The sequence below is a fragment of the Protopterus annectens genome, chromosome 14.part0, assembly GCF_019279795.1.
Source record: "Protopterus annectens isolate FY-2018-M chromosome 14.part0, PAN1.0, whole genome shotgun sequence".
NCBI classification, from domain to species: Eukaryota; Metazoa; Chordata; order Ceratodontiformes; family Protopteridae; genus Protopterus; species Protopterus annectens.
The window spans coordinates 1165796955-1165818229 of NC_056748.1; the positions used below are offsets into that span (position 1 = coordinate 1165796955).

The following is a 21275-nucleotide window of genomic DNA, read 5'->3' on the forward strand; positions in this document are numbered from 1 at the left end:
GGTGTTTGCCTTACAAACAGAAGATGCAGGGTTTGAGTCTCACAACGGATGATTGGCTAGGCTTAAAATGGCTTGCAAGGGCAGTTAGCTTAGTATTAATCTATGAACATCTATGAAAAGGCATGCAAGGCCTTTGTGTGAGAAATGTGTTCAGCATGTGTTACAGTTGATATGAATGTTGAGGCTTACCCTTTGAAGACATTCAATTACTTTGGACATGTAGTCTTCCTGACACTTGTAAGGACTGAAGGGAAAGTCAACAGTGATGCCATTCAACAGCAGTTTGGGCATTTTTAGGATTCAGATCTTTCACAAATATTGCCTCAGCCTGAAAGAAAAAAAAAATCTAAATTATCAAGATGCACCCGGCAAACTGCAGTCTAATTATTTGAAAACTTCAGCATAACATTTTATGTGAAAATCATCCTTTGGGAATGACAATTATAAATTGCTACAGTACTAACACAATGATTGTGAGTATGACCATGAATACCAGTGTTTCTTAATGGAGGTACCATGAGAGCAGTGTGTCTACAAGCAATTCTTCTTTGGGAAGAGTGCTGCTTAAGTGGGAATCAAGAGTTCCAGCTACACAACTTGCAGGATCAATGAGGAGGACTCAACACCTAGATGCACCCCTTGTCAGCATCCCTCTCAAGCTGTTAATGTCATGTTAGGACTTGCACTGCAGAAGTGCTAGTTCCATAAGGTAGCTCCTTTTATCTCAAGTCCATATCTCCACCAGCATAATGGTGATTTAGTGTGTCCATAGCTCATCTTCCTGCTCCCAGTACAGGCTCATGTTTTCAAGCTTTAATTAAACCACCTCAGTCTTAAATTATCATGATCATGGTGGCCTCTCTATTACAACCACTTACCATGCACCAGCTAGATATCCTTCCCCTCTGTAAAACCCCAGAGCTGTGCAAAGTATGTGCCCTTAACAGATTGCTTCCTGTGGATGAAGAGCATTGTTATTCTTAGAAGCCACTACCCCAACTACACAATCCAACTCCCTGATGACCTTTGCCTCAAGGTTGTTGTCTATGACTGAACTGACTGAAACGGCCTCTCCCATACTTTTTTTCTCTTCAGTCTTGCAGAAATCCATTCTCTCCAACCATCTCTGAAAAGTACATTGCTATGCTTCATAAGTAATATTAACTCTAGGCTGCCATCTCTCTGGCCATCCATTAAATTTACCTGAAAACTTGCACTGTCCTTGCATATTGTTAAGTATTCTGCATTACTGCTAGTTAACAGATAAGCCCATCCCTTCTCACTAATGATGTCACAAGTTTTAACCACCTAAGTAATCTGTGTTCCAGCCCACGTATCTTAATGTCACCATTGGCTAATGTATTCCACTCACGTAATTTTCAACTATATTACTGATTGCGTTAACAACATTTCTATCCATCCACTATAAAATGTTATTTTTATCAAAGAATAAAAAAGCAAATCTACCTTCAGGATCAGAGTCTGGAAAACCAAATTCAAGATGTAGTGAGCGTTTAATACCCACATTATTTCTCAGTTTCCTGTTGCAGCAAATATTTACTATACTTGCCCCTTTCAAGGTCTGTTGACTGACTATGTAGCATCCAGATTTCTTGAATAACTGCAAACTGGGGTGGACTATTAAACAATATGTGAAGAAATAATTCCTCTTAGACAATGACTAGTCAAACACTACTTTTCATCCTTTTTCCTAAATCTACTAAACCCTGCTGGTTCTGTTTTCAAAAAACAAAATAAACAGAGGCAGCTCATAAATTCTTTAGCGCATGCATTTTCTTTTTAAATTATCAATGGTATGATCCCAGCTGTTCTGATTAGGGGTACTATGTAATTATTGACAACAGGATGGGTAAGGCCAATCTCTGACCAAGAGCAATAAGTTAAATCAAGCACAAAAAAGGAAACTGGTTAGGTTTAAAATGGCCAGCAAAGGTGGCTTGCCAATGAGTCTATTAATAAATGTGCAAACGTGTTCAATAAGGCCAAAGTATTTATTTGTTTGACATTTGTTTGCCGGGACAGTCCAAATGGGTCACAAAACACATTTTCAGAGGCCCACATATATTTACACACACACACATACACACACATGGATCTACTTTAAAACATCTAAAACCCATAACTTCTAATTTCATAACACTGAGACCAGAACACCTAAAACCCATAACATCGAATTTCATAACATCTATCACTACAAATGACAAGAAAAGAACATCCCCTCCACATATAATGTCACCAAACTACCAAACACACTTCTAACTACATTGCTGCCGGGGGTCAAGCCCCCCTGCACTCCCCACACCACCCTGCAAATTAAATACACTAACTCCAAGATCGCACAACAGTGGGAAAAGGTCAATTTCCTAATCCCACTGTATCAAACCCATCTGCAGAAACGCAGTAAAAACTGTGTTTCGTAGTTTTGTGTCATTATAGCTGGATTGGATATTATTTTCATGTGATCTTCTGTTAGGATGTTATGAAATTCAATGTAATGGGTTTTAGATGTTCTGGTCTGAATGTGCGAGTGCCTGGGTCTAAACAGGTGACACAGTAAGAATGTGTGGTATTTGCTTTCCACAGGCAAGACAACTGTTACCTTTTTCCAACATCGGTTAGAGCAAGAAAAAAGGATCCCCAATGGGGTACTTAGCTTTAGAAGACTTCAGGATAATTCAATTCGGAAACAAACACTCAGGTAGCAGCCGACTGGCACTTGTGCAAACTGCTTCGGGCTCTTTAGCAAGAAAGAATGATGTAATGGCGTCGGCTGCCTGTTTAAAACCCCTGACGACCTCAGGGCCTAAACTACAGCAACCGGCACAGAAATACTAAGTCTCTGGTATTCCGTCCGACTAAGGGCTACCTGCAGGCAGAGTACCCAAGTGTGATGACTGCAACAGTGAAACACGAAGAACATCAGTGCAATATTTTTAGAATACCATGTGATCCATTGCCTCAACAGAATGTGCTTATGTGGAAAAAAATAATTAATGTTTTTTGTAAAATGGCATTAACAGTAAAGGCATGTTGAAATATCCTAAACAGTTGAATGTACACAGATAATCTAGCTAAAGTGAAATGGCCAACACCAGAAAAAGTTGCAACCTATCCCACCAACAAAAGGACATTTCCACCTGCTAAAGGGGCTGCTTCCGTAATCTGAGTCAGATGAGGAAGGGCAGTGTACCTGACAGTTACATCTATGTTATAAAGAAAATGTTTATAATCTCACAGTAGTGTTTGGTCTGCTTGTTTCAATAAACTTCTAATTGTACGAATATACAGCTGTATACTGTGTGTGTGACACGATTCTGTTAATTTCATTTTAAACAGTTTGTTGGTAAAGCTTGTATCATTACCATACAGATCTTACTCTGGCACAATCACCAAGTACTTGGGTCTCTACATTGCTTACAGATTCTCTTTGACTACAATGCCTCTGTGGTTATTGTAAAATGCTTCTACCCTACACAGCTCATCCCTTGTAGTATCTCGTCAAGTTCCAAAATAGTTATACCCTTACTGTATGCATACTTTATTAGGTCCATCATTGAAAACAATCCCCCCCATTGACACATACCTCACAAAGTACTGAAAGCAACTAAAATACTTCAATGTTTCCTTAACAAAAATATATCTGGTCTTAATAACCCTAGCTACTCTGACAGACTGAAAGACCCGTCTCACTACAAAGTGTCCTACACATTCCTGAGGGGGTCATGTCCTCTAAAAGTACTCATGCTATGAATGATCCAGCACACTAAGATAACCATCAACACAATAAAACTAGTTGTAAACCTATACTACCACGTCAACAATACCAGATGGCATGGCAAGTACCTTACCCATTTCATTCCACATCTGTGAAATAGGTTGACATCACATGTCAAATGCAGTACTTATCTTGCAAACCTTATAACCAATTTGGAAAACTTAGAATTCAGGACAAAACCAATAAAACAGCAAATGTTTTCCACTCCCAAAAGAAACAAAAATTATTTTCTTTCAATCTTGTGTGGATTAAAGAATGTTATTTCAGGACATGTTTATGAAGTGAATTGTTGTCAGGGGCAACTAAATTTCAATGGATTTTGCCACCATACATTTTAGAAAATAACACATTTTGAAGAGGGATTGTTTAAGCAAGTGAAGGGGGCTGCAGTGGAGGCTGCTGAATGGGAAAAAGATTGCTACTCATTATTCTGAAATATTTTTTAGGTTAAAGATTTTTAGATGTTATTTATATTTATATTACTGGATGGATCCAGTGACAAGACAGAAAAAATATATACATCTTTTTTAAAATAAATTCATTATTTTTTTTAAATTTTACATTTAGCTACTCCTACCCGCACTTCTCTAGTTTTCATCCTTTTTCTTTTAAGGGTAATTTAAGGGTCAAAGTATTAAAGTAGCAAGATTGACTTCTGTGCAGGAAGATTTAGATGAGGAAATAAGTAAATTACAATTTATACTCACTGAAAGAATACAGTAAACGATATTAAGGATGTGAAAGACTCATTGGGGACAAGAGTGAAGCCTCTTTTAGGGCTAGGATTAAGGGGGATGGAAAAAATTCCTTTGGGAGATGTACACAAGGGTTACTCTGAAAGGCCACATAGTGACATTTAAAGAATCTTCAGAGGATATAAAAATAGACTACATGTGAAATGGAAGTTTGAGGGAAATAAGGAGTAATTCAGAATCGTGGCTGAAGAACCCATTTTTATTAATAAAACTTTACCAAACTTTAAGCAGTTATTAGAAAGACCTACTAAGATCTATGGAAGAGGAATAAAATGAGCCACATTCAAATGCGGACACTGTAAACAGTGCCCATACATTTTTAGAGAATTCCAATATTTTTAAGAACAGGTTGCATTCAGGGATATTTTTTATGAGTGGTAATTGGGCCGCATCTCGGTCGATAGTTAGCGAAATGTCTAGGATGCAATACCAGTTACACTGGGAAGACAGACAAATTTTTAAAAACAGAATTTACGACATAATTATGATATATTAAAGAATGTTCCAGCTAAGCATACATGAGGTTGCAAAAACTATAGTAGGTTTGGGTTTAAAATTCTAGAAATCCTAGACAAGAACCCCAGGGGAGAGGAATGGAAGAATTTTCTAGAGTACAAGGAATTGTGGCAGCTTAGGTTAAATGCCATGACCCCACCCAGCTTGAATGGAAACTTCTCTGTGCAAGTAGTGCTCAAATTAAGGGCAGCTAAATTATAATTTAGGTTATATTTTTAATTGTCAGGCTTTAGGACTGACTTATTAACATTTTCAGATTTCAACTTATTTTTTAAAAACAAATATGTTCATTTTTAACTATTTACATCTATATTCAGGTTTATATTTACATGTCTGTCAGAATATCACTCACTATTGCAAGTTTATTTATGAAGTTTGTATTTAATGCATTTATTTTCAATGTTTTTATATCTGAAATATTTTGAACAAGTTAATGACGGATTCTTCAAATTCTGAAGTCCTAGTGGAGAGACAAAAGCACTTGATGTTTGTTGCATATTATTTTCTTTTGAGAATTTTATCTGCTTTGCTTAATGAATGGATTAAACAGTTTACTCCTATTTCACAGTTCGCTTGTTTCAGCAATATTTTCTAGGTTGTCAGTTTGGTTTTCAGTGCTACTCTTAGCAGTTACTGGTTTGAGTGTTTTTTTTTTTTTTTTTTTTTACAAACTAATAATGTCACGCATTTGAGAGGGCAGAGTTTTGCTACTGTGCATCTCGGCTTTTCCTGGAGAGCTATAACATTAACATTCACCAAGAAGACTGTTTAAGCATTTTAAAATGGTACCTGTAAAACTAGACCAGTAACAGCAATGACACTACAATATCACAAATATAACCACCACAACAATGAGAACAGGCACAGACTTCAGGCATTAGCAATAAGAGAAAACAGGGGCACACACAGCTGACAACAAGGGCAAAGTAAGCAATTCTGAAACAGTGAAGTACTCATTTCATTAAGCTGCAGGCACTCACACAAGCAGAAAATGACAGCAAGACAAAGGCTGTGATGTACTAATGCACTGCTGCCCTGTTGGGGTATTCCATCAGCACCTTTGTGGCAGGCATAATAATCTAAAACAAAGATAGTAAAATGAAGCCAAGAGTGCAGTGGGATTAATTTGGTCTGCATTCCACTGACAGAAAAGGGCAGCCAGGTCTCTTCTGAGCTGGGAATCACTGTTTGTGAACTCAAAGTGTGTGCGTGTTTGCTGTTAGCAAGAGGTTCAGTCTGTTTGTTGGTTCTCTCTGCTTAGATCGAGGTACTGCTTTTGCGCAACACTGCTCATTGCACAGTGGTGGTTAGCAGTGCCCTGCATAGGCACAAGTGCTTAGAAACAAATTCCCTTTAAAAAAAAACATCCCCTAAAAGCTCCTGAGCACAGCTGATCAACTAGCACTACGTTTCCACTAAGAGAAGCATAGACAGTGTGTACTTCTTAACCAACTAGCACACTGTCAAATCTTTTCTCCCTTATACTGGTCACTCAAAAGAGAAGCATAAATCCTTTGCTTCCACACCCCTTGAATTCCATTATATTTATACTTGGAACCAATGGCCAACACCTTCCTACTACCTCTGTAGCCATCATGAGAGTTCAGGGGCAATGCAGGACTCATCTCATGTTTTCTGACAGCCACCTATTTCTTAAACAATCTGATACAGAATGAGAGTGATATACCCTGTCTGTGGAGTAAAAGGTCTCACACACAGCCATTACAAATACCAAACAGGTTGTCAGAAAGTCAACACTTCACAATACCTGTCAAACTCGCACTACATAACAAAACACACAGCTCTACATATGTTGAGGCTCTTAAAATGCAATCTACCCAATGTAAAACACAAAAGACCTCGCAGACACCAATTACAATAACTATCCTCAGATAACTCAAAATATACACTATCAAAGCAAAACCCAGCATGGCCTGTTCATCTGCTCACAGCATCTCTGATGACAAGTCCACAAGGCAGACCACCACACAATTCAACATTTTTGTCAAATGAGACTATTGTGAGGAAAGCAGATGCCCCACTCATTAGGCTAAACAAGCAGATGGTTAGTCATTTGCCTCTGTGGGCAAGGATCTGTCAAGAGCACGCGCGCACACACACTTACTCTCAGGTCACTAACCACAAATATCAGTATGACTTGGTCATAGTCCATGTGGAAGCAAATCATCTGAGACTTGCATGACTACATGAAAGCGGACAAGATGGATTTCTCAGACTGGAATGAGCCTAGCACTGAACTGCATTCTACCTTCAGCAAGGAAGATGCCACAATACGAACATAAGATAATTAACTTTAATAACTGGCTTGTTTTTGGTATCATTTTAAAAGTCATAAAATACTTGTCAGCCTGGAACGATATGGTTGACAGATCACACTGCTTTCCAAAGAATGGTCAGAACCTGTTCTCTCTAGACTTTCAAATATTGGCTAAAACGTTACCCATAGGAAACGTTCAGATACAGGATCCAACTCAAGATTTTTGTCAACAGCTTTATCATCCTACTGGACTTATTCAAGAAGGTCACCAAAGCAATGCTTGAGAGCAAACTAGTACACACTGCCTACCTCAAACTGGCCAAAGCATTTAACACAATTCCTCAGCAGGGCACTGTAGACATGCTAACTGAATTAGATAAACCTCACGCCACCTGCTGGATAACCAAACAGTTAATCATAAATACAACTCAAGAGGTTAAGACAGATAAAAGGCCACTCACTACTGGAGTCCCTAAGGACTCTGTTCTGAAGCAGTCCCTGTTTGGCATCTACTTCTCTGAAATCAAGGTTAATGTTAAAGGTCTCTGGATGACCAAATCTGCACAGCATTGCAAAATTTAAGTGCAGTCACTGAATCCTCCAAGATAGTCTACCACAGCCTAATAACTGGTGCCAGAGTCACAACCATAACACTAATGTTAAGATGTGCATAACAGTACCCTGCTCTTAAGACTGGCACCCCTGCAAATTACTACACTGATAATACACCCTTAAGAGCAAACCCATTAATCTGGGATTTGACAAAATGTGTAGACAGTGATGTGGCCTTTAACCACCATGTGTTTACAGTACTAAAGAAAATTATTACATTTTGCACCATTAATAAATAAGGGTAAGGCATCCAGGTCCATATTTTCATTGTTCCATTCAGTTATGCAGTATTGCACCCTTCAGCATGTACCTGACTATGCAAATACTACAAATGGAGAGACAGCTACATGCGATAACTCAGGAGGCCCACACCACCTATCCGGACTTACTAGAATCCATCAAGAGTCAACTCTCTACCCTTATCCTGAGTGACTAACTACCCAACCATAGAGCAGAAAACCTATTCTAGCTCAAACGCAAATGCCCAGAGATGTCTCGACTTTGCCAGTGCATTGGATCAGCGGGTCAACACCCCCACGAGGCGAAAATATCCTGGACCTGGTACTAACCAACATGAGTAGCCACTGTAGCACCCCTACAGTGTCATCTTCATTAAGATCCGACCTTAAAGCAATCACTTTCCAAGTCACCATCTCCCCTGACCCCGCCCCCACTTGCCAGGAACAAAAAAACTTTTCCAAAGCTGACTACAACCTCCTGAGAGCAGGTACAAGCAGCTTCACAGCCACCATACCTTCAGCTGAATCAAGCACTAATGTCCAAGCCTACACCAAAAAGCTGTATGAGCACCTGTATAGCTGCATGAACTCAGCAATACCTGACTGGACCAAATCTTCCTCAAGGAAGAGTAAAGCTGTGTGGTGGACAACAGCAATAGAGAGACTATAATAAAAGGAAAAAAAATTGCTGTCCAGAACCAAGAAGTAGCAAGTGCCAAGTTGGAAGCAATTTCTCCTGTCTGAACAAGCAAGAAAGGTCACTGCTGAAATCCTGCAAGGCTAACAAAGTCCAAACTGGTCACATCCACCAAGGACAATTATAAAGCCTTCAACGTACATGTCCGTAATCTCAAAGGTAACTCCCAAATTTGCTCTGAATTTGTGGTCAAAAATACCACATACACAAATGCCATAGAGATAGCCAACCTCCTGGCAGACAAGTTCAGTGTAAACTTCACCATCCTGTCCCCCCATCCGTAAACCAGAACATCTCCAGCACCTGCCCCCCCTCCCCACATCACCACCAGGGAGCAGGTTATTAATGCCCTCTCAAAGGCAATAAATACAGCCTCCATGGGACCCGACAACACCCCTGGCTATGTTCTACATGAACTCACGCAAGAGCTCTCAGTACCACTATACACCCTATACAACCAAAGCCTGTGCACCAGCTTCATCCCAGCAGAACTGAGGACAGCTACTGTCATCCCTCTGCACAAAGGTGGAGTGTCCACCGATCCAGGGAATTATAGGCCCATCAGCCTAACTTGCCTGATATACAAGGCCATGGAACTCATGGACCTAATAAACAAGAATACTGGCAACCTTTAGATGCTTGATCTCACACAGTTTGGTTTTGTCAAAGGGAGATCATGCCCGTTAAAAGTTGGTTGCCTTCTTCAAAACAGTCACTAAAGCCATGGATGAGGGCAAGACAGTGCACACCACCTACCTTGACATAGCCAAAGCCTTCGGCACCATTTCCCACTCGGACATAATAGATACTCTCCCAGCTAGGCATCAGCCCCTAGGTTACCAGATGGGTAGCCAACTGGCTCACTGATAGAACCCACTCAGTCAAAATATGGAAAGCCACCTCCCTACCTATGGTATAAACCTACCTATGAACCTATAAAATCTTGATGATTGGATGGGAAATAGGAAATTCACCACGGGGATCACCTCTGTGGCTCTGCTCGACAGTGGCATAGGAAAAATTTTCTTGGGTGGCAAAAGCTAGGGTTCCTTTTTGGCTGGGCTTGTATAGGCCGTAGGGCTGATAGCCTAGTACCTACCTATGAACCTATAAAAAATCTAGTAGTAGACCCATAACAAGCAGCATACCTCAAGGATTGGTCTTGGGGCCTCTGCTATTTGGGATATACTTTTCTCAGGTGCAAGCTAAAACCAGTGGTCTGTGGCTGACCAAGTTTGCAGATGACTGCAAGCTGGGCACCGTCTTAAACTCCCCTAGTGATGTGAACATCCTTCATGAGGGCCTTAACCAACCTAATGAATGGTGCCAGAAGCATGGCCTCAAACTGAAAGCCAAAAAAAAAAAAGCATCATTATCCCCATTGGAGAAAAAAGTGTCCCCACTAATTATCACATTAATAACGTACTAAGCATAAAATCAGGCGTGAGGGACTTGGGCTACCAGAATGACAGCAACCCGACTTTTGACCACCATGTTGCTTCTGCTGTACGGAAGGCTTTCTACATGGCCCACCTCATAAACAAGGGTATTTCAACAAGGAGGTCATAACATCCTTGTACTTCTCCCTTATCAGACCCATTATCCGATACAATGCCCCCTTTGGCATAGACCTTGCCAAGCACATGCAGCAGTCTGAGAGACCACAGAGGTTCCTGATCCGGAAAATCCAGGGTCTCAAACACCTATCCTATACAGACAGGCTAAAAGCCCTGTCCTTCTACTCAGTCTCGTACAGACTGCTCAGAGGTGACCTGTGGCATACAAGGCAGTCTCAGACTTGATTGAATTGCTGCATATCCGCAAGTCAAACTCCACTTGCACAACCCACATCCAAGGTCTCAACCTGGTCTGTGACATTAATAGAACTTGTTGGTAAAATAGATTTGTGTCTCAGCTACTCCCATCTGTGGAATAGACTTCCTCTCCATGTCAAGCAGAACACCTCACTAGCCTTCTTTAAGAGGAACCTGGACTGGATGGGAAATAGAAAATATACCCCGGGAATTCCACTTGTGTGTCGGCTGGTGAATGGCCAATTTTGTGGGAACATGGGTGAATTTTTTGGCTAGGCGGTTGTCTAACAGTGTAGCACCTCGCGGGCAGTGCTGCGCAGGGTAGGGCGTGTCCATATTGTTTGGCAGGTAATCATACATCTGAGTGACAGTGAGTGTTCCATCTTTCCCGTTATACTGCTTTAACACATGTAAACATGCTGTTCTACCTTTCCCGTTATTCATCAATTATGCTATCTGCTTTAAGCTTCGTGAGGAAAAAAGTAACATTTTAAAGTTAAAAATGTCAACAACTCCAAAAGCTGCTAAAAAACACAGCTTTAGATAGTAATATGGTTTCGCAGTGGCTACTGGACAGATTCTTGGGTCGCAGTTATTCTCAAAGATAAACTAGTATGCTGTTCACTGTTACAGAAGTTTGTTTATTTATTTATTTTTTTTTAGATATAAACCTATAAATGGTCGACCTGGGTGTTTACCCTGACTACGTTGATTAAGATAAAAAAATAAATGTACCCTGTATGTTATTTGGACAGTAATACTGTAGTGCGCAGCAGCACCCACATAGTAAATGAATTTGTTTTGTTTTACATCGTTCCTTTAATTTGCATTTCTAATTGCCAATTACTAGGTGAAAAAAAAATCTTTCAAATAATGAAATAGTGCTCAAGTCGAATTTGTGTCTGGTTGTGTAAACTAATCTCGTTTCAAATCAAACGTTGTCTAGCAGAAGTACTGAGCAGGCTATGTAACACTGCTGATGTGATGTACAGCCAATACTCTCAAAACAAGCAAATGAAGGAATTCAAATATTAATACGGTCTGGACAGAACATTCCTTACACTATGGCAGTTCAAGAGGAGGTAGTATTGCAATCATAAATTAGAAGCTTTCAGAAATACTGTCAAATGCCACCAGATGTCTTGTATAGCCAGTTGTGTCCTCTTTTGTGACATTTAAAATCAGTCCGGTATTTGTATTTCATTTTTCTTTTTAATGCTTACTATGTGAAACTGGCAGATACATTCTTTGCTTTGTTTTATTCATTCCGATTCCAATCAAAGACTTTTCACTGCTTTGTTTCATTATTCCGGTGACAGCTACATGACAGCTAATTACTATTAAAGCAGCTTGGTAAGTTGTGGGCGTTTAGGGGCGGGGTTTGCTACTGCGAGGTACTACACTGTTAGATAACCGGCTAGGCTTATCCGGGCCAATAGCCTAGTATCGTCCTATAAACCTATGACAACACAGGGTCCTCTAGGGTTGCCACCTTTTCAAATGCCAAAAGTGGGATATTTTTGGTACCAACATCAGATTTTGCAGGACAAAACATACCAATGGCCAGTACAAAGGACAGAACTTCACTTTTTTCCTAAATAAAAGCTTATGCTTGTAGCATTTTAGTTGCTTATTCTTTTTCTTATTACATTTAAGTGTTTCACATACAGAAGAACTGTTCTGTGCAAGTATTACATAAAATATAGGAAATATTTGTATCCTAAAACCTCAGGACATTTGCCAATTTTTCAGTTTTTTTGCAGGACACAACTGCCCAAAGAGGGACTGTCCCTCGCAAAGTGGGATAGATGGTAACCCTAGGGTCCTCACAAAAATACATGGCAACGAAAACAAATTACCTCGAAACACTATCCTTACGCTGTCTTCTACAGGCTAAGAGATGCAACCTTAATGGACTTGTTGCACATCTCCAAAACAAACAGTGCCAGAAATACCAGTTTTGTATTAGAACAGTACTTCGTGTTTAGTTCCGTTCTAGTAGGTCTAGCTCTAGAGGTACTGTTCTAATATAAAACCGAAATATCTGATCCAGGATCATAAACCCAGCCTGCAACATTAACAGGACATGCTGAAGGAACCAGTAAGTGTCTCAAAGACTAACACTTCACCATGTAAAACTTACCACTGGTCTAACACTTACGTCACTACAAGAGAGAAAACATGCTCAGCCACTTACGTCCACGTTTATATACTATCTCCTGGAGCTTATGGGGGCCATATCTTTGTAATACAAAAGGTTAGCCTACTATTCGTCTATGATCCATACACAAGGTTAGTCTGCTATTCGTCTATGATCCATACACAAAGGCAAACACACACGGGAACAACTACATGCGATGTGGTAGGCAAGATTTACGGCCGGTATCTAGGCAAGAAGGCCAACGTTATATCCCTGGAACAGTTTTCCTGGCACTACTTGTTTTGCAGTGCTGTGGCAGGTTCATTAAGATTGAATCAAGGATATTTTGGAGGGGATGCAACAGTTATCTCCAACAGGGGAGCAGACAGTTACTAACATTAAAGAGACATGAAATAGATGTGGACTTGCAACAGTCGTGTAAAGTAGGTAAATGTGTACGTTTCTAAAAAAAAAAAAAGCAACATCTACACCAACACTTGTTTTACGAATTACTAGTATAAGTGATCTCGAAACAAAACTCTCTACGATGTAACCTACCTTTCAACCCTAACCCATCAAAATTACCCAGAAAGCTGCTAGTCCACTACTTGTGTTTGTGAAAACCGCGAAATGCTTGTCGCGGATAAATTGCTGAAGGGCCATTTCTACGTCACATCTGACGTCACGGGGCGGTGTTACCTTTTTGGGAAAGGGGCGGGGTTAGCCATTCCACGCTGTTTTTGCTTTCATTCACTCGCAGACTAATATGGAGTAGAGAGAAAAGGTTAGGCTCATATGTTGGTATTAGGCTATCTGCCCGAAGGCATTTATAAGCCTAGCCAGAATGTGTTGGCTTTCGCCGCCCCCTTAGATTAGTTCCCTGTGTCTTTGTCCAGCAGAGCCACTGAAGTGATCCCGAGGTAAACTTTCTATTTCCCATCCACTTGTCAGGGTTTCAGCTCTCAACCTTCCATCTCCAAAATGAGGAACACTAGCCATCATAATATGGAACAAATGTGGCACACATACTAATGGCTTACTAGCAACTTCAACTAGGAAGGCCATAGGATGGTTAAAATAGGCTGGTTTTACTTATAATGAAGATCTTTTAATGAATTAATATGATTCATTTCTATTTACTTTCATTTAAAAAAATCCTAACACTGAATGTGTGATAGAGTCTTTCAATGTGGAACATTGAGGAACTTCGAGGAACATGAACTTTTTAAGACCCCAAATGAGGTACGTTCCTCGTAATGAGGTACGCTTGAGAGGTATGAGGCTTCTTTTGAAGAGTGTTACCAAGGAGCTCTGCCTAATGTAGATTGGGATCTTGTTCCAAAGCATGGGAAGTCCCTGGAGCAGGAATCTATCCCTCCAGCACATCCTATTTATTGTTGTGGTGAGGGTTAGATCCCTAGACCGTGTGGCTCGAGGGGGATAAGGTTTTCTTTAGGTGGAGCATGTCCATCAATTCTGGGTTGGACGTGGCCTTGTATGTCAGGCAGAGATCACCTCTGAGTATGCAACCGAGTACAACTGGAGTTTCTTCCGTCGAGCTGCATAGGGCATCTGTTTGAGGCTAGTGATCCTCTTGGTGAGGTACTTCTCTGGTCTTTCCAGCTGTTGCAGGTGTCTTGTAAGGTACATCCCAAATGGGGCGTTGTACTCTATGATGGGTCAGATGAGTGATGAGTAGAGGGGCACAATTACCTCTTTTGATCTGGATGGGAACCCTTTTGTGATTAGGTGGGCCACGCAGAAGGATTTTCTAACCACTTTGGCAATGTGATTATCAAAGGTGAGATTACTATCTACTTGGGTCCCCAGATCCCTAATTACGTCTTCTGTATTTAGGGGACTACCACCTATGTGGTAGTTTGTGGGTGCTTTGTTTTTTCCAAAGGGGATGAATATGCACTTTTTGGCATTTAGCTTGAGGCCATGATTTTGACACCAGGTATCCATCTCAGTTGAGACCCTTTTGGAGGATGTCTGTGTCAGCCGGAGAGTCAATTATAGCCCATAGTTTGCAGTCGTCTGCGAACTTGGTCAGCCATAGTCTTCTGTGCTTGCCTGTACCTTTGAGAAGTATATGCCAAACAGGAGGGGTCCTAGGACTGAGCCCTGGGGAACGCCACTTGTAACCGGTTTAGAGTCGAACCTAGCTCCCGCAACTCTCCCCATGTGGGTTCTGTCCGTGAGCCAGTTGGCAACCCAACTTGTGACATAGGGGTTTATGTTCAGGCTGGTGAGCTTATCTATAATACTAGAATGGGGAATGGTGTCGAAGGCCTTAGTGAGGTCTAGGTAGGCTGTGTGTACCACCTTTCCCTCATCTATAGCCTTGGTAACTGTCTCAAAGAAGTCCACCAGTTTAGAAGGCATGATCTGCCCTTAACAAAGCCAAACTGGGTAGGGTCCAGTGTTTGGAGGTTCCCAGTGTCTCTGTTAATGAGTTCCATGATGATGCGCTCCATAGCCTTGCAGACCAAGCTACTCAGGCTTATAGGGGTGATAGTTCCCAGGGTCTGTTGTGGCTCCACCTTTGTGGAGCGGAATAACCATTGCTGTGCACCACTCTATGTGTATGTAGCCTGTGGAGAGGCTGAGTTTAAACAGTGTGTTTAGGTGTGGGGTTAGTTCATCTTTGAGCTTGTGTAGGACGCAGCCTGGGACACCGTCCGGTCCCATTGATGCTGTGTTTTTGGCTTTGGAGAGGGCTGTTTTAACCTGAGTGTCTCTGATTTCAGGGACTCTATATTCTTCTGGTATGGTTATGGGCCCTTTTGGGGGTGAGAGGGGGTAAAGTTTGCGCTGAACCTGCCTGCCAGGATGTTGGAGATATCAGTCGGCTCAGTGTATTGTGTGCCATTCTGCACTAACTTTGAGCAGATCTGAGCATTGCCACTTAGAATCTTGACATAGCCAAAGAATGCCTTGTGGTTATCTTTGGAGTCCTTGGCAATTTTTCTTTCAAAGCTCGCCTTGGATGATTTTATGAGGGATCATAGTTTCTTACTGATACTGATCAGGGATGTCTTCCCTTCTTGGGATTTTACTCTTTTCTGTACTAGTTTCTTCCTTCTATTGTATAGCTTGTTTATGGCAGGAGTCCACCAGACTGGTTTCCTTTTCTTGGAGGAGTGAGTCTTGGTTTTGCTTGGGACGGCACGATCCATGCTTTCTTTTAGCTGCCTATAGAATGCATTAGTAAAGGATTTTGCAGCTTGGACAGTGTTATCCTTCAGCATGGAGGCTTTGAAACTTTCCACCTCGGTCTTAAGTAACGTGAAGTTTGCTTTTGAAAAGTTTTTCACGGTGGTTTTCTTGTCCTGGGGTGGGAGCGGAATATGGATATCCAAAATTATTTGTTTATGGTCAGATCTAACCAGCGAGGGGTTGACCTCTGGTGTGGAACACCGGTTGCCCATGTTGGTGATGCTTGGTATGGCACGATCCATGCATTCTTTTAGCTGCCCATAGAATGCATTAGTAAAGGATTTTGCAGCTTGGACAGTGTTATCCTTCAGCATGGAGGCTTTGAAACTTTCCACCTCGGTCTTAAGTAACGTGAAGTTTGCTTTTGAAAAGTTTTTCACGGTGGTTTTCTTGTCCTGGGGTGGGAGCGGAATATGGATATCCAAAATTATTTGTTTATGGTCAGATCTAACCAGCGAGGGGTTGACCTCTGGTGCGGAATACCGGTTGCCCATGTTGGTGATGACCAGGTCCAATATGTTGGCACCTCTGGTGGGAGTTGAACCAGGGCGTTTGAGTTTATAAATTCTAGGAAAAGTTGGGCAAGGAAGTTAGTACTTGAGTAGTTCTCCCAGTTAATGTTTGGGTAACTGAAATCACCCAAAATTAGGGTGTTTGGTAGGACCGTTATGTTTCCCAGTGTTTCCAGAAACGTGGAATGGGGGTCCTGGGACATGGTGGGTGATCTGTAGCAAGCTACAATTTGAATTGCAGTTTTGCCCATTGTTAGTTGCACGTGGATGATCTCTGAAGCATCGTGCTGTGCCACTAACCTGGAGGTATGGGTATCCTTGATGAATATGGATACGCCCCCGCCTTTTATATTTCGGTTTGGGTTCTGTGGCCAAAATGTATGGTATGAGTTGTAGCCTGGTAGTGCCAGGGTGCTCTCTGGAGCCTTAAACCAGGTTTCTGTTACTGCACATATATTGATTTTCTCCATACTGAGGAGTGCCTTGATTGCGTGCATTTTGAGGGTTAGACTTCTGGCATTGAGTAGCATTACCCTCAGTTTTTTGTTACTTGTGCTATTTACAGCAGTGGGTTTGTCTTTTGAGCCTTGCCTAAAAAAGTCACTATGGGGATGGCAAGAGCCTTGGCCAGTATTTGAAAGCCTAAGGGTGACAGGTGCAAGGCGTCTCTAAAGAAGCAGCGTGGCTTGTTGAGCATGTTATCCCAGGCGGACAGACACTGGATCCCCTTTGAATGACACCAGAAACATAGCCAATTGTTGAAATCAAGAATTTTTTCTTTATACTGTGGTATCATTCTTGGTGAGGGCAGGATGCTACTCTGGGTCAGGATCATACCAGCCTGGGCTACGTGATCAGAGAGCTCTTCCATGTCTCTTTTCATGTAGTCCAGGGGAGGTACGGCTCAGGTCATTCACACCAACATGGACAGTGACAGACTCATATTTGTACTTGTTCTGGAGTGACCTGAGTGCTTGTGTTATGTGGCGGATCCTGGCACCTGACAGGCAGCTTACAGTAGCCTTCTCCTTATTCAGCTTAGTGAGTGGGACGTCAGTGTACCTGATTATAGAGTCACCTATTACTAGTATGTTGGGTATGTTATTTTGCCTTAAGGGCTGTGATTGCATGGCACACTGGTTTTGTGAAGTATGTGTTTCATGGTTTGTGTCAGGGGGTGGAGGTTTCTTGGATGTTTGCTTTGGAGGTCTCTGTCAGTTTTGCAGATTTTTATTTAGAGCCTCCGAGTATGTTTTCATATATTTATGTGTGTTTTTTGCTGGTGCTGGTTTAATGGGTCTGTGTAAGACTGGTGGTGTGATGCAAGTATTTCCCTTCTCCTCTTGACTGTCTGATCCAGTCTTGGGTTGAGAGAGCTTAACTTCTAGTTTGGCTGTATAACTGCATCTCTCACATGTATTAGTGTTTGGTGGTAGGAGGAGGGGGTTGTTTGTGTACATGAGGCAGTTGTAACATTGCCTCAAAATGCCCAGATTCACCAGTTGGACTGGAGAGTACACCTGAAACTGCCCTTTGGACATGGCTGTATAGGTACAGTGAACTGTTTTACTGGATGGCTAGTAAGGTCGAATAGAGAGCTTTGTCCTTCTGTACAGTACAGGAGGGTCTAGTGCTAGGGTTTATAAGTGCTTGCTATAAGTTTTCAGCAAGTGCTGGGCTGAGAAATGAATGGCTTGAGTGCTTAAGTTGAAAGTTTGTCTAGTTCCAAGGGAAAAATTGAAGAGGAGACTTTGTGGAGCCGGGAATAGTTTTACCCTAGCTAACCAGCACTGCCCAGCGTGCAAAACCGGGCAAATACGGTATTTATAGCAGGGAAATAAAAGAGATAGAAATTAGCCCAAAATGACCAATAAACTACTAATTTCTGGGCTGAAACCACTCCTCCGGGGACAGATAGGCTGCTCAAAGCTCCCCTCTCTCACAGGTGAACAGAGAAACTTCCTTCTATCTAAGTAAGGTATGGGCAAACACAGAGATTTGTAACACAGCCCTGAATTCAGCACTAACCTGAAAACTGGACTATACTAGCTTAGAAAGCCGGGAAGCAAGTCTATATATATATATATATATATATATATATATATATATATATATATATTTTTTTTTTTTTTTTTTCAGAAAATAAAGCAGATACACTCAAACAAACAGTTAAAAAGCAAAGAAAAGGTTACTTATTGTTATATATCGCAGATCAGAGTTGTAGTCAATGCCCCCAATAATAAAGTAGGAAGAAACACAAATACAGTAAAATCAGATGAATAAAGTGCAATATATATATATATATATATATATATATATATATATATAAAACTATAGAAAATGAACAAACTGACTTAAACAAGTTACCCAATTAACCAGAAAGAAGCTGAAAACTGAGCCCTGTTCTAGCAGTCTTCAATTAGACAAGTTCTAACTGCACACCCCTGCTTACTAGCTTACCTGCTTACCTTCTCCAAAAAGAAGGCCTGGATCAGTGCTCAGGTTATACAAACAAAGCTAGATTTAGCAGGCCTGCATCTGGTCTATGCTACAGCAACAAGGCACACCAATTTCATAAAGAAACAGTTCAAATAAGCAGTCACAATAAGCCTGTGACCAGAAGGGCAGAATCCAGCCTCTCCTCCCACAAGAGTGCAGACCACAAACCTTCTTAATGTAGAATAACTGACCTGAAGCCCAAGTGCTTCAGCCAGAACTAATACACTTTTAGAATAGCAGACACTGGGCCTTCAATCAGCAATTCCCAGCTTAGAAGGATGTAAGCTACCTGTCCTGCCACAACATGCAGACCACAAACCTTCTTAATGTAAAACAGCCTGTATGAAGCCCAAGTGCTTAAACCAAAAGACTTAGAATAACAGTTACAATTTAATCAGGCTGTGACCAAGCAGTAATAAATGCAGCAGAACAAATAAAATTGAGTACTTTTAAGAAAAGCAAAATAAAGTAGGTGGAAACACAAATACAGTAAAAGCAAATGAATAAAGTGCAAACATTTTTTTTTCTAACCTAAGGTAATTTTATGTATTGTATATGACTGCAGTGGTGGTGCTGCGGTAGCGTTGTCATCTCACAGTTAGACGTTGTCCCTTTCGATTCTCAGTTAGAGCGTCTTCTATGTGGTGATATGCGTGAATGGGCATTCCTTCATTGAAGGTTGTGAGTCAGGCCCGGCAAGTCGGCACGTAAAAATCTACTGCCAATCATTAGTGGACTTGAGTTCCACTGTGGTGACCCCCTAACTGGGAAAAGCCGAAAGACACAACATTAATCGATCGCTTATATATCTTAAAATATAATTACATTTTCTGCATTATATTCATCAATTCTTTTAATCTAAATAAGAAATGATTATCCCTTTCATCTAAGTAAAATATGATTTGCGCATACAACTGAAAGGGTGAGTTGGAGTTGCGAGAAAAGTAAATTTTATGTATTTTATTTATCGAGACATTTCATCTAAATAAGATAGTTTTAGATCTTTTTTTATTAAATTCATTGATCCTTTTCATCTAAATAAGAAACGATTATCCTTTTCATTTACTTCTCAACCTCTTAGAGCAAGAAACAAGGCCATACATAAAATTGGGACAAAGGCCCGAAAACAGGGCCAGTTTTTAAATATTACTCTCACAAATGTATAAAGTTAATAGAATAACAAGTTGAGCATTAGCATGAATTTTCTGAAGGGTATAAAATCTGAAAATGCAATGTCTTTCAAGAAATCTGGACAAAGCCATAAATAAAAGTGGGGCAAAGGCTCCAAAATAGGGACACATTTTCAAATATTACTCTTGCAACCAGGTTGTGCATAACATGATTTGTGTAAACGTGCATTTTCTGAAGGATATGAAGTCTTAAACTCAAATTAATGCACAATCCCCCATATTATCCCAGTGATTTGCTAGAAAATCACACATTTTATTAGGAATAGACCAAAAATATAAGGCAAAAATCTGGTCAGTTGTTGCTTAATTGTGCCTTGATGTGTCATTTCAGTAATAAAATATGAGTTTTGTTTTTAAATTAATATTTTGTATTTTATTATAGATAAGCATTACTAAAACTGAAATTATGATGTGTGGTTATGTTGCTGAACCCATTTAAGCACTTTCCTTTACCTCATCATCATCACTAGCTACCCATTTTTCTACATAGGGTCGGGGTATTGTGTTAACTGTCGCCATCTCTGTCGATTCAGTTGCACACTTCTGCCTTCTTCGACACTCGTGCCTGACTGTGGCAGATTTTCTTTCACACAGTCCATCTACCTGTTTGCTAGACATCCTGTTTTTCTCTTGCACCTTCTTCCTGTCTGTCCTAAATCTTCTTCACCAGATTGTCTTCTGCTTTTCTGCACGAGTCCGAACCACCATAATCTGTTCTCTTTGATCTTTTCTGCAATTGGAACTACTTTGGCTTCTGCTCTTATGTTGTCATTTCTTCTTCTGTCCCACATTGTGCAACATACCACCCTTCTCAGGCACTTCATTTCCATCACCTCTGGCTCATTCATTTGCTTTGCCTTTATTGCCCAGGTTTCTGTACCATACAGTAGTACTGGTTGCACCACTGTTTTGTACAACTTACTTTTCAAACTCTTTGGCATTCTTCTGTCATCGACTACACCTGAGATTCTATGCCATTTGACTGCAGCCCCACTGATTCTAGCT

The 21275-nt window shown here is 40.8% G+C and overlaps 1 protein-coding gene across 1 annotated transcript in view; it reads right to left on the reverse strand.

Moving 5' to 3' along the window:
- Window positions 1–332, reverse strand: part of RTEL1 (regulator of telomere elongation helicase 1) — a gene marked incomplete in the record, with an annotated part of 4697248 nt that extends 4696916 nt beyond the window's left edge. The window contains 1 exon segment of the mRNA XM_044056976.1: window positions 190–332. Coding sequence (XP_043912911.1) covers window positions 190–291 — 102 coding nt within the window.
- Window positions 333–21275: the final 20943 nt, after the last annotated feature.